Source organism: Musca domestica, unplaced genomic scaffold (assembly GCF_030504385.1).
Source record: "Musca domestica strain aabys unplaced genomic scaffold, Musca_domestica.polishedcontigs.V.1.1 30, whole genome shotgun sequence".
Lineage (NCBI taxonomy): Eukaryota > Metazoa > Arthropoda > Insecta > Diptera > Muscidae > Musca > Musca domestica.
This window is the reverse complement of record NW_026712300.1, coordinates 5,063,063-5,077,089: the sequence shown is the minus strand read 5'-3', so window position 1 is coordinate 5,077,089 and position 14,027 is coordinate 5,063,063. Positions and strand designations below refer to the sequence as shown.

At 33.3% G+C, this 14,027-nt stretch overlaps 1 protein-coding gene and 2 long non-coding RNA genes across 3 annotated transcripts; 1 reads left to right on the top strand and 2 right to left on the bottom strand.

Annotated features, from left to right (window-relative positions):
* Window positions 1-374: 374 nt before the first annotated feature.
* Window positions 375-5,860, bottom strand: LOC131803477 (uncharacterized). Its single transcript, XM_059124837.1, has 4 exons — window positions 5,667-5,860; window positions 4,717-5,038; window positions 4,458-4,600; window positions 375-676 (listed from the first exon to the last, which is right to left on the bottom strand). The coding sequence occupies exons 1-4, from the start codon at window positions 5,803-5,805 to the stop codon at window positions 375-377; spliced, it is 906 nt and encodes a 301-aa protein (XP_058980820.1). The 5' UTR covers window positions 5,806-5,860.
* A 6,095-nt stretch (window positions 5,861-11,955) lies between these two features.
* Window positions 11,956-12,476, bottom strand: LOC131803491 (uncharacterized). The gene is made up of 2 exons (XR_009342615.1): window positions 12,339-12,476; window positions 11,956-12,284 (listed from the first exon to the last, which is right to left on the bottom strand). It is a non-coding gene; the product is annotated as an uncharacterized LOC131803491 (long non-coding RNA).
* Window positions 12,477-12,527: 51 nt separating this feature from the next.
* LOC131803490 (uncharacterized) lies at window positions 12,528-13,102 on the top strand. The gene is made up of 2 exons (XR_009342614.1): window positions 12,528-12,733; window positions 12,788-13,102. It is a non-coding gene; the product is annotated as an uncharacterized LOC131803490 (long non-coding RNA).
* Window positions 13,103-14,027: the final 925 nt, after the last annotated feature.

The following is a 14,027-nucleotide window of genomic DNA, read 5'->3' as shown; positions in this document are numbered from 1 at the left end:
TATATGATGATTTATATAAAGTGTTTTCTTTCGATATTATTAAATATTTTATATATTTATAATACAGTTAGAGTTATAGTGCAATTTTATTACACTCTTAATTTTAAATAAACATTTGAAGTTTTTATATTCGTGTATATAAGTAAAGCGGTTTGTATTAAATTATATGACTTATTTTTTTTTTATATAAGTATACATTTATAATTATATTATAATGTGTATAATAATTTACTACAAGACCTAATGGAAAAATTGTTGGTCAAATATTTTGTATCTACAATATGAAATTAATACAAGATTTAGTGCACATTGTGCATATATTAATTTAACAACATTGCATTGTAAAATAACTACCCGAAAAGGGTTTTGGAAAATTATTGTTGAAGAGATTGTTGTAATGAAAGAAAAATTTCATCATTAATATCTTTATTAAAATCATTAATATCATCATTAATAACAACCTTAATTTTTTTGCCTTTTTTCCTTTTGTTGTCTATAAACGTTTTTACTTGTGCTGGGGTTCTGCAGCATAGCACTTCATTTTCAGACACGACCCTCATGCACTCCTTGAGAGATGGCAACTTTTCCATTGAAGAAATATCCCCAAATTCAGCAGTCAAAGCTTCTTGCTCATCGATTGTCCACCGGCATTTTTTTGTTTTTCCGCAAGAAGTATCTGTAAAAATTACACAATAATCATTTCATAAGCCTAAAACAGATGTAACAAACATCCTATTTAATAATGTCAAATGAAAATGAATGCGAACAAAAGATTAAAGTCGTTTAAGAATATAACAGTTTTATCTTTCTTCATTAGCATTCATTTTTTTCGGCATAGCACAGTGAAAAATTGCACACGAAAAACCTGATCAAAACCAAATGCAATATAAATTATGCAAACAAATATGTACTCCAAATTTATTTTTGATTAGAAAATCTATTATAAAAATATTTAAAACAAGTAATGTACTCTGTTTATATATATTGGAAACAACTAACCGATTTAAAATATAATAGAAAAAATAGTTTGTATTGGCCTTGTTCCAGAACCTGCAAGAATCTACTAGTTTTGCAATTTTTTCCGATATCGTAAAGAGGAAATCGGTTAAGGTAGTAAAAACTTTAACATTCCTGCATTTCTGGAACAGACCAATTATTATTGCATTTGTGATTAATCTGTAAAATGTCAAATCGGCCATGATATCAAATCTTTACTGGATTTTAAATAAGGCAATTTGGGGAGTTTGAAAGTGCCGGTAGCATAATCTAAAAAAATATTTGTACTGTTTAAATAATTTTGTGAGTGGACCAAAAAGGCCACATTAATACTCAGTAGGAGGGTTAAGTGAAATGAAATATAAAATCAGGAATACAAAAAAAAAAAAAAAAAAATTAAAGCTAGATCATAATGCATTTGATTTTGGTCATGGTTTTCGGTAAATTAACCACTGTGTATTTTGAAACATAAGTCTACGCAAGCTTAGTTATAGTTTCTACTCAATATACTTACTATCAAGTTTCTTATTGTAGGTACTACTAGTCTTCCTTCTTATTATACTTACTACTAATTTTCTTTTTTACCAAATTTGCGCCATATGTAATATTATCTGATTCATCAGATGATGACTCAGATTCGGAAGATATGTTTCCACGAAGATTATCAAAACTATTATTTTCGGAGTTTTCCTCATTCCTACAACCAGCAGCTGACAGCAAAATCTTGGACACTGTAGTGATTTCCGCCATTGGTACCGATACTCTATAAATACTTTTGTGTATATCCTTATGGTGCCCAAGAAAATTTGCTAGCTTATCTACTGTGGCTTCTTCAACGTTTAGCAAACCTGTATACGTTGCTATATGCTTCCTTAATTTAGTTCCTCTTAATGTGTTAGGAATAGTAGCCCCACACTCTAAGGCAAACTTGCGTAATAACGGCCAAGCTCTTATATATTTTTTTGATATTCCTGATGATCCGGGAGCCGAGAAAATATAGTGATTTGATTTCGGGATTCCGGCACTGTTGCGATGCTTTAATATAAGGTCAACTGCCTTTCTACTTAAAGGATCCAGCAATATGCTGACAGTACGTCCTAATTTGCCTCTTAGGGTAATTCTTACATACTGTTTAGCGAATTCAAAAGATTGGTTAGAAATGTTATCAATAAATCCAGCTTCTATATTGTCAGTAATAGTTTCCTTCTTATTGTAGTTTTCAATAGTTATTCTCTCGATCTCACCGGCTCGTCGTCGATTGAACACTTGTAGACATATTAGAGTAGTTTCCAAAAGATTTTTCCAATCATCAAAGATAAATTGTTTAGTTAATGTAGCTATAGAATATACAATTTTGGTTCTTAGAAAATCATAAAGTTGTTTGATATCTTTTTTGTTTGGCAAATCTTCCTTCTTAGATCTTTTTTTGTTTTCTCTATCTTCAATAGCTGTTTTATTTATTTGAGTGGGAGTCTCTTCAACCCACAATGAAACAAAATTGTCCAAAAGGTCTTTCATATCAATATTTTGATTTTTTATGAACTCATTCTTTTGTATGTTCGCACATTTTTTTATCAAACCAGATAAGTTGGTGGCAACTGCTGGAGTAGAAAACCCCCGACCAAACTCCCACTTTGCAGTTTTGCGTAATGCTTCAATTGTCATATCAAACAAATGTGGCTTAAAAATTTCCTTCAACTCCTTTATTTCAGGATGTAATTTTATGCACTCAATTTTGAATCGACCCAAGAGTCTCATGTTCGCTCGGATTTGATCATGGTGGTGAATATCAGGTAACTTTTCGGATAACCTGTTGCCGTATCTAATTATTAGTTCGTCATACCGAATGGCCTGTGTAATTTCATCGTTTCGTAGAACGGGAAAAATCGCTGTTTTCATTTCTGTGTTTGCCAATTCGTGTACGTATTGAGTGATTTTCCTACCTTCAATGAAATTGTTCCGTTTATTTTTTTTATTAGAGCATTTACTAATATGAGTTCTTGCCGAAGTGATGCTATAATACCCTTTACAGTGGACGCAGCATACGTAGTGGTCTGCTTTATGGTATGCTTCTGATTGTTGTCGTCTTGTAACGATAAGTGAACCTGTATTTTTATCATGAGCGGTATTATGTATAAAATCTCCTTCTTTTCGGAGCTTATCAAATATTTCTCTGCGTTTTCGGTTTCCTTTTGGTAAGGCCATTGCCATTTTAACCATATTCTCCTTTTTGTGCCTCAAACAAAAGTGTCGAGCAATCTTACATTGTAAGGTTTTACAAAACACACAGAAATGTTGCTTTGATTTTTGCTTCGAAAATGGTACTGTCAAAACATCGACTTTTACTGGTTTAGGTATAACCTCTATGAAGGAGCTCACATTTGTGCTATTGTTGTTGTTGCTAGAATCGGGGGGTAGAAATTCTGACGTAGAGTTTCCTGGCAAAGTTTCGATTGTAGAATTTATTGTGCTTATATCCGTAAAACCTACACAGTCACTGGTTTCTTGTGGTTCAATTGCCTTTGAGTTTTTGAAGTGGAATTGATCTGTAGTCCGCATTTCAGGGGACTTTCTATTAGATATTACTCTCCATGACGATTCTTCTAATCTGTCCAATGCCAATAGCGGCGACCTAATTCCGCTAGTTGATCCTGTTTCCTGTAGTTTTTGTGGTTTTTTTACGGATGTGTAACCAGAAACGTTGTGTATTACCATACCATTTGAGTCAGGTGGTAGACAATCGGACGAAAAGTCTTCTGATTGAGTTTCAATTGTAGAATTTATTTTGCTTGCATCCGTGGTATACAAAGTATTATTGGTTACTTTGGGTTCAATTGCGGTCGAGTTTTTTATACAGCTAAGGTTAATATTCTGCATTTCTATATATTCTTCAGGATAATTTCTATTAGATATAGTGCACAAAGACGATTCTTTTAATATGTCAGCTGATGACAATGGCTGCGACTTTTCTATTCCTTGTTCTTTTCGTGGGGTTTCTTCAGATAACCCCAAAGAATTAATTGCTACAGTTTCCCAAACTTCGTTTTCTGGTTCATCAGTTGTTGACCTCTCCCATTCAGTGCATATTTCCACAGTAAAACCTTGAATATATGCTTTAGATGGACAATTTAAGTCCATTGATTTTTCTAATAGCTCTGTTGATGAACAAATTTCTGATGGATCTGAATTATTTTTTGATTTTTCTTCCGATTTACTATTTTTGATGTCCGGCGGTAAAATTGCATTTTCTTTTATTTGCTTTTGTTTAAAAAGTTGTAATTTGTCATCTACAAAAATATACTATGTTAAAACTTTCCCCAAATATATATTTCTATATTTGAAATCAAATTTGATTCCAAAAAAACAATGCTAGGACTAATAACTTCATCATCACCATGATTTTTCAATAAACAGTAATTATATCTATTATAAAAATTATATAGCTATTTTTGTTAACTTACCGCTAGTCGAAATTAATTTAGCTGCATATTTTCCGCCTTTACATTTCACCACACACGTACCTCCTTGGATTTGTGTTATAGATTTGGAATTTACGACACAAAATTCTGAATCGTCATATATGATCAAGGAGAATTTAAATAATCTATAATAAAAAAATATTTAGTGTCAATTATTTTTGATAGATATTTTTAGTTTTATTTTTAAAACTTTTCTTGCTTCTCCCATAAACTTATGGTTTTTTGGGCTAAGTATGCTTACCTTGATAAATCAAATTGTCCTCTTGATATAGTTTCAAAAGATGAAAAATCTGTCGTATTATTCTCTTCCGAATCCGATGCGTTATTTTCACCATGTATAGTGACTGAAGATATAGGCTCTTTATCTGATCTGTTTGATCCTAGTGGAGGTAGATTTTTTATATACTCTTTCATGTATAACATTGTCGACGGTGAAATATTTTGATAAGCACGACCACGGCTCGCAGGAATTCTTGGTGCTATTTGTGTTTCTTGATTCTCCGCGTTTATTGTCCCCATTAAATTCTCACTTTGTTTCTTCTCTTCAAGATTTTCTTTATTATCTATGAAAATTAATGTATTAATATTTTAGTCCTGGTAACGTTCTAATATAAAATCTAACTCTAATGTATTCTACGGAACTCTACAAAACTTCGACGGATATAATCTTGAGTTTTACTTAATTCGGTTAGTAAGTAAAACATTTTCCTTTGACGCTTTTTAGACTTTTACAGTCATATTGTTTCTTGTGTTTAATTATGAAAAAATGGCGCCTGTGATGCTTTAAGTTTATTTTTATTTATTTTTTGGACAAAGTAGCACGATCTAAATGATCGTTTTTCTATTTTGTGACCAAATTTGTTCCAGAAATTTTACAAATATTTTTGGAAATAAAATAAGAGCAATATTTATAAAATTCCGACGCGGGTTTGAAAATTATATTATTTCTTATTCACCAGCTGTGATTTTTTTCTTAAAAATCATTTTTGCATATTTTAGCAATCATTTTTCATACCCTTTGCATGCTGACAAGGACATGCGATGAAAAAAAGTTATTATCATGATTTCACAATATACAGGCATGTCATGGAAACTAATGTGTTGCATAGACACATAATTTATATTCTTATTTAAAAAAAAAACGGCTTAATTATTTGAATATGTTTTGTATATTAAATTGTATTAACTTACCGTCAGCTTTAATGAAAATTGCGGAGTACGAACAGCCTTTATACTTTACAATACAATTGTCGGAATTGTGATGCTTCACGTTTTTTGTTTTGACAACATAGAAGTCACCGTCATTGTCAAACTTTACTAGGGAAAACATGTTGAACTAAAAAAAAACTTTCAACGAAATTTTAAAAAATTAACTAATAAAATAAAAGTTTTAAGTTTTGTTTTATTATTATTTTACATCTATTGAAGAATACGTAAAATTAAAGTAAAAAAAATTGGGACTAATAATTATTATAGATTCATTTTCAAATACGCGTCTTCAATCTTTTCTTCCTTTACAAAAAATAATTTAACGATAAAATATGCTAAGCAGAGCTTAAACATACTCTGTGTTTCTTGCACGAATTCGATCGGAAAGCGAAACTGGAGCAATCGCTCTCACTTTTTGATCGCTTCCTCGAGCGAGTTATAATCGCTCGCAAGCAAATCGGAACTCTGAATTAAGCAAAAGTAAAAAAATTCCGATTTGAATTCATTTTCACCCAATATGGCTAAGTCCATATACTTTTGGGTCCACTGTTGTCCCATTTGGAGGTGTGAGATTTCTGAATTCGCCATCAAAATTGGGATTAGACCACCCAATCTATTATTCCCTAAATATATTCCAACGTCAGAAAAAAATGCGATTTGTAGTCACCCAATATGGCTAAGTCCATATACTTTCGGATTTTCAACACTACTCCTTCATTTACTATTAAATTATACCTTATATAGTACTTTTCCAACAGTAATGGTACCCTTTTTTCAAAACATTTCCATATATCCATCTAACACAACATTTCGATTTGCATCTCTACCATATTCAGTACTTTTGCAACTCTTATGATACTCCTTTTCCAAAAGATCTCTACCTTTCCACCCTAACACAAAACTACGAATTTCCACCTCTACTCATTATATTTACGTTCGAATTGTAAATTATTAAGTACTTTTTTGTCAATTATGGTACTCGTTTTTTAAAACATCTCCATATATTCACCCACCTTTCTCTACTCAACAATTATATCCTATTTAGAAGTATTCCAACACTTATTGCTCTTTTTCCAAAACTTCTTTATATAACTATAGAGAGCTTTCCATTATTGATTCTCATACCAAATTCGACGATTCTAGATCCATTCATTCATAACATACGAATAGTAACATTTAAAGTACATATTAGAAGTTTTCGTACCCTTTTGGTACAAATTTCCAAAAACGATTTGTCACATCTATCCTACACACCATCGGTGACGCTGAATCCAAATTGCAGAGCTGTAGCTCTTCTCGGTTGCTTTTCGTACCCTTCCAAACGTCAAAAAATCCAGCCTTAGAACTCACCTACAGCCCAACATCAACCCGGACGGAGCCGACTATATGACACCCTACACCACTGCTGTTATGTGCACAAAATTGCATTGGGTTTTTATAGCCTTCACTCGACCTTATGTGTCAAATTTCATGCCTTTTGGGCTAATTTGCACATTTGGTGCACAATGCATCAAAACTCGGATGAAGTTATATATGGGAGCTTTATCTGAATCAGATCCGATTTTCACCAAATTTCATAGAGTTAATTCTTGGTGTACACCAACTACATGTGCTAAAGTTCATCCCCTTTGGGCTGATATTGCACAGGCTGTGCACAATAAACCAAAAATCGGATCAAGATATATGTGGGAGCTATATCTAAATCACATCCGATTTTCACCAAATCCCGCAAGGTTAATTCTTGGTGTACATCGGCTACATTTGCCAAATTTCATCCCATTTGGGGTATTATTGCACAGGTTGTGCACAATAAACCAAAAATCGGATGAAGATATATATGGGAGCTATATCTAAATCTGATCCAAACCAAACAAACATTGTTTGCAAAATTACATCTCAATCGGATAATAAATACGACCTGCATTTTGTTCACAAGAATACATGGACGGACATGCATAAATCGATTAAAAAAATTATTCTATGAATATCTTCAAAAGTAACCATGGGTCTATCTCGCTTATTTCTCTCTGTTACAAACAAATTCACAAATACATAATACCCTTACCACCATGTGGTGTAGGGTATAAACACATTCTATTAAAATTTCGGTTTTAACACTTAGGCAGAAAAGGAAACTTGTTGAACTAAATTTTAATAACAGCAGCATTTGGGGTAGTTTGGACCAAGAAAGGCTGAATTTATTTACACAAAACAAGTAAATAAGCAGCCAATTTCGGCCGGGCCGAACTTTTAATACCCTCCATCATTTAGAAGGAATTTGAAATTTTAAAAAATCCGTCGAAAAATAAAGCTAAAATGAAAAAATACTGAATATCGGGAGATACCGTTATATGGGGGCTAAGCGAAGATGTGGACCTGCATAGATAGGTTGTAGTACCCATTGCGAAAATTAAATATGAAATTTGAAACAATTCCGGTGAAAAATGTCGCTAAAATCATCAAAATACCGAATATCGGGAGGTACCGTTATATGGGGGCTATCCGAAGATGTGGATCTGCGTAGATATTTTACTGGCATAGGTTGTAGTACCCACTGCGAATATTAAATGCGAAATTTGAAACAATTCCGGTGAAAAATGTCGCTAAAATCACCAAAATACCGAACATCGGGAGGTACCGTTATATGGGGGCTATCCGAAGATGTGGACCTACATAGACCATTTCTGTCATAGGTTGTAGTACCCATTGCGAAAATTAAATACGAAATTTGAAACAATTCCGGTGAAAAATGTCGCTAAAATCATCAAAATACCGAATATCGGGAGGTACCGTTATATAGGGGCTATCCGAAGATGTGGATCTGCGTAGATATTTTACTGGCATAGGTTGTAGTACCCATTGCGAAAATTAAATACGAAATTTGAAACAATTCCGGTGAAAAATGTTGCTAAAATCATCAAAATACCGAATATCGGGAGGTACCGTTATATGGGGGCTATACGAAGACGTCGACCTATATGGCCCATTTTCAATACCAAAAGTCCTGCACACATTATATACATCTGAGCAAAATTTCATCAACCTATGTCATTTCGTTCGGAAGCTAGAGTGATTTCCACAGACGGACGGACGGACGTCGATAAATCGACATAGAATTTTACGCTGATCAAGAATATATATACTTTGTGGGGTCTAAAATGTATATTTCGAGGTGTTACAAACGGAATGACAAACTTAATATACCCTCCATACTATGTATGGTGGAGGGTATAATAATGCATATATAAGTGCATGGACTCCCGCAAACACAAAGACATAAATAAGACTTATGAGCAGGGCACCCGGTTTGTGATATTCTGGTCAGGTGTAGCTCCAAATAATTTACATTTATTTTTGTCCTATATGGGGTCGCAACTTTTCAGCCGATGTACTCTATTTTCAACCAAAATTATTGGTCACCGAAAGTATATGGGAAATAACCATATGCATTTTTAAGAACAACACAACAGTTTTTTGTTTCTTTTAAGAACAATAATCCAAAATTTTTTATCACTGTTTTATAACATAATTTGGATGTTATTGATAAATTGATCGAAACACACATTAATACGCAAAAAGCAAAAAAGTTTGTACTCAAATCATGAATTTCAATAAACTCTTGAAGACAAGCAGCATATGGGCACTCGTCACTTCCATGATTTTCTTCTTTTGATCCAATGATTTCAGGTACTCCAAGCGAAGTGTTTCTTAAATTCCGCACAATTGTAGGTAGTTTTTTAAACATGAAAAAATCTGCAAAAGTAAAATGTTTAATAATTGCAAACGATGATCTACGAACATGTACTTACACTTTCCATTGAATTTTGATGAACTGAGCTTCCTGGCATTTGATTTCATTTTACTCCTCAGGTAAGCAAGATTTTCATTGTGAGAAACACTGCAAATGGTCAATATTTTCCAAACATTATCTATTTACGTTGATTTTGTTCTAATGTTAAAATAAAATTATTGTATAGGGAACACGAAATTTATTTTGTTCTTTGTTTTGCTATTTAATTCGATTTTGAGTAACAGGGATATGTAAATATATTTTCGACATAATGTAGCACGACCAATGACATCAACGATCACCGTTTGTATGTTTGATGCAGGGCCGCGGTTACATAATGTTGTGTCGAAAGTCGATACAATCTCAAAATCGAATCGATAAATAGCAAAAGAAGAGAACAAAATCAATTTATTGCTCCCTATACAATAATTTTATTTGAAAGGGCGCGAAGTAATAAACAAAACATTGGAACAAAATATACGTAAATGGATAACGTTTGAAAAATATTGACCATTTACAGTGTTTTTCACAATGAAAATCTTGCTTACCTGAGGAGTAAAATAAAATCAAATGCCAGGAGGCACAGTTCATCGAAATTCAAATGGAAAATTTAAGTGCATGTTCGTAGATCATCGTTTGCAAATATTAAGCATTTTTCTTTTGCAGGTTTTTTATATTTGTTAAAAACTACCTACACCTTGTGCGGAATTTAAGGAACACTTCATTAATGTGTGTTTTGATCAATTTTTAAATAACATCCAAATTATGTTTTAAAAACAGTAATAATATTTTATGAATATTAGTAAAATAAAACCAAAAATTTTTGTGTTGTTTTTAAAAATGTATATGGTTATTTCATCTATTCTTACGGTGACCAACATTTTTGGTTGAAAATAGAGTACATTTAGACATCGACTCAAAAGTTGTGACCCCATGTAGGACAAAAATAAATGTAAATTATTTGGAATAGTGGAAAGCCTACCTGTCTGGCACGGATTTAAATTCCTGACCAGAATATCACAAACCTCTCTCTATGAGGTTTTGAATGTCGCGCCGTACGAACTCCGCGATAAGAGTCGGCCTATATATGGATCGTGTGCACTGATCATAAGAGTGAATGCACTTATATGTGCATTATTTTGTTTGATTGAATTTAGCCTTGCCTGGTCCCAATTACCCCAAATGCAGCTGTTATTAAAACTTAGTTCAACAAGTTTCCTTTTCTGCCTAAGTGTTAAAATCGAAACTTTAATAGAAAGTGTTTTTATACCCTCCGCCATACTATGGAGGGTATATTAAGTTTGTCATTCCGTTTGTAACTCCTCGAAATTCTCATGTTAGACCCCACAAAGTATATATATTTTGGATCAGCGTAAAATTCTAAGTCGATTTATCGATGTCCATCTGTCTGTCTGTTGTAATTACGCTATCATTCGAACGAAATGACATAGAAGGCTAAAATTTTGCACACATGTTTATTTTGTCAGTAGGCATGTTAAGTTCGTAAATGGGCCATGTCGGCCCACGTTTTCGTATAGCTCCCATATAACTGTACCTCCCAATATTCGGTATTTCGATGATTTAAGCTACATATTAACCGGAACTGTTCCAAATTTCGTATATGAAGTTCGGAATAGGTTCTACAGCATATGACACAAAATTGCACATTCAGGTCCACGGCTTCGTATAGCACCCATATAACGGTACATCCCGATATTCGGTATTTTGATGATTTTAGCGACATTATTAACCGGAACTGTTCCAAATTTCGTATTTGAAGTCCGAAATGGGTATTACAGATAGAAAGATAGAAAATTGCCTATGCTGGTCCCCGTTTCCGTATAGCCCCCATACATCGGTACCTCCCGAATTTCGGTATTTTTAAAGTTTCTGCCACAATCAACATTGATAAACATAGTGGTTAAGGGTATAAATAGTTCGGCACGGCCGAAATTACTACTTACTGTCTTAACGATTTTCTTCATTTAAAAACTCACCTGCGCTTCTATGACTTTAAACAAATCAACATAGTGGACAACGAGAACCATCAATAAAAAAGAGGACACATAAAGTACGTTAATAAAATATGGAACGCAAACCAAAAAAGTACTGTTCACTATAATAGAGTAAACTTATGATGCAAGTAGGCTTTAATAATCCAAAATGTTTAATAAAAAAAGATACATAACTATTTTTCAATAATAAAAACGCTAACACTGCAATAAATGAAAAATTTTACCTATTTTCATCGTGTAATGTGATGTGTGCCGCTTTATATCTACTTAAACTATTTATACCCTACACCACATAGTGTTAGTTTGTAACTTCGGAGAAGATACATAGGACTGTCCTTAAATGTCAGACTGTCTTTAAATACCAGAATTGCAGGCTACATTTTGAGTTTTTTTCTGAAATTTTCAAGCTGTCCCCACTCTTCAACATTAACCGCCTGGGCCGCCCTTGTGTATAGAACTAAAATCATTTCAATCCAATGAATTGTATTAATTTTCAAATCTTTTAATAATCAATTTATGAAAATAAAAAGTCCGAACACCAAAAATTGAAACAAAATCTAATTATTTTGAATTGAAGGAGCGCCAGACATTATTTAATCACACACGCACACAAAGGGTTCATCGACAACAGCAGTTTGGCAGTAAATGTATGGGCCGCTTACAAAGCATACAAATATTGAAAACAAAAAAAAAAACATGACAAAAAAGGGTTAATTATGGCAAATGATTCATAAACACTCACACACTTTTCATTACAATTTTCCCTTTACACACCAGGTAAGGAAGGTTTGCACGCTGAAATAAATTTTTAGATCAACAATATTTCATAATAATTATCTATTACCTCACCTTGAATATTCATCTACAATATTTTATTTACATTGCGCTCTCTTCTTTCAAGTGTATTGTTCGGAAAACTAAAAATTGATTTTGATGAATTGATCATGTAACATCGGCTCTGTTGTCCAACAAAGAATAGCGCTTATCGCTGTCGATAATCGACTTGAATATCCCTAAACGCGAATAAAGTAACAAAAGCAATGATCGAAATAAAATTTTAGTTCCCTGAACAATACTTTCGAAAAAGGAGAACGCAAAGTAAACAAAATATTGTACGTGAATAGTTAAAGTGAGTTAGCGGATAATTATTAGAAAATATTGTTAATCAGAAATGTATTTCAACGCGTAAACCTTCCTAAACTACTGGGTGAAGGGAAATATATGCATAGATGGATATAAAAAGTGTATGTTAATGTTTATAAATTGTTTGCATTGAATAACCCTTTTTCTTTTGCCAGATTTTTTGGTTTTTTTAAATTTGTCATGCGGCTCATACATTTTACTGCCAAACTGCTGCTGCCGCTGAACATTTCGTGTGCGTGTATGATTAAATAATGTCTAGCGCTTCTTCAATCCAAAAATAATTAGATTTTGTTGGAAATTTTGATGTTCGGAATTTTTTCCAAACATAAAATTTGAAAATAAATACAATTCATTGGATTGGAGGGAATTCAGTTTTATAAATTGTTTTGATCTCTATCCTGCTTGAAAACTCACACATTAGTCATGTTTATGTTGGAGAATTTCCAAATAAAAAATCATAAAGGAGGTTATTCTGAGGAGTTTGGCTTATCTCTATTTTAGTAAAAACTCTAGAATTTTTTTGCAGTGGTTGAAATTGTTGTCCTGATCACAGGAAAGTACTTTTTTCGTGGGAAACGGCCCGGCTTTCCGGAACCGATAACTACAATATGGGTATCGTTGGAAAGCTTATTTTGAACAAGTAGTAACATGGCGGTATTATTTCTATCGCTTTAGGAGATATTTCCAAAATACCTGTTTTCAAAATGGGGTTTTTTGTAAAACACTACCCATTATGGGGTTTCGCAATATTGGTACCAAATTAAATCGTACCTTTTGATCTTTCCAAAATGGTATAACATAAAAATATGGCCAAAGGTCGGCCAACTTAAAAATGTAATGAATATAGATATACTTTGGATCCCGTAGCCTGTGTTGGAAATACCCCAGAGGAGAAAATCTCAAGTCACGGCCGAAGGCCTGCCACCTAAAAAGATATTGAATAGGACTGTTTCCGTCGAAAAATGAAGCTGAAATCTTTAAAATACCAACAATCGGGTGGTATTGTTGTGTGGGGGATATATCAAAGAGTGGACCGATATAAGCCATTTTCGAACTAAAACTAAGTTTGGTCAAAAAACTACTGTGAGCCGAATTTGGGCCAGATCTGGGGCTCCGTTTGAGAGTTGTCGAGCTCACCAGCCAGCCAGACAGACGGACGGACATTGCTAAAGCGACTCCAAATTGTCTGAAACGGGTTTACTCTTAACACGTGTGGGGTCTAACACTATTATTTCCAATTGGCACATTTTCATCGTATGAGGGGATAAAAACCAAAAGAGTTAAATGTCTTTTGGGAGCTCCAGCTTTGATCGGGCTGAAATTTTTGCCATAGTTAGTCCTCAGCTTCCTGACCACAACGACATACATATTTTCGAGGGGAAGTCCATACTTCCC

What these genes read in the sequence shown, in the direction of transcription:
- LOC131803477 (XM_059124837.1), bottom strand. Translation starts at nt 5,805, where the DNA reads ATGTTTTCCCTAGTAAAGTTTGACAATGACGGTGACTTCTATGTTGTC. An exon ending in AATTTTCATTAAAGCTGACG is followed by an intron (nt 5,039 to 5,666) that starts GTAAGTTAATAC and finishes TAATTTTCATAG; the next exon opens with ATAATAAAGAAAATCTTGAA. An exon ending in TAAATTAATTTCGACTAGCG is followed by an intron (nt 677 to 4,457) that starts GTAAGTTAACAA and finishes TAATTTTTACAG; the next exon opens with ATACTTCTTGCGGAAAAACA.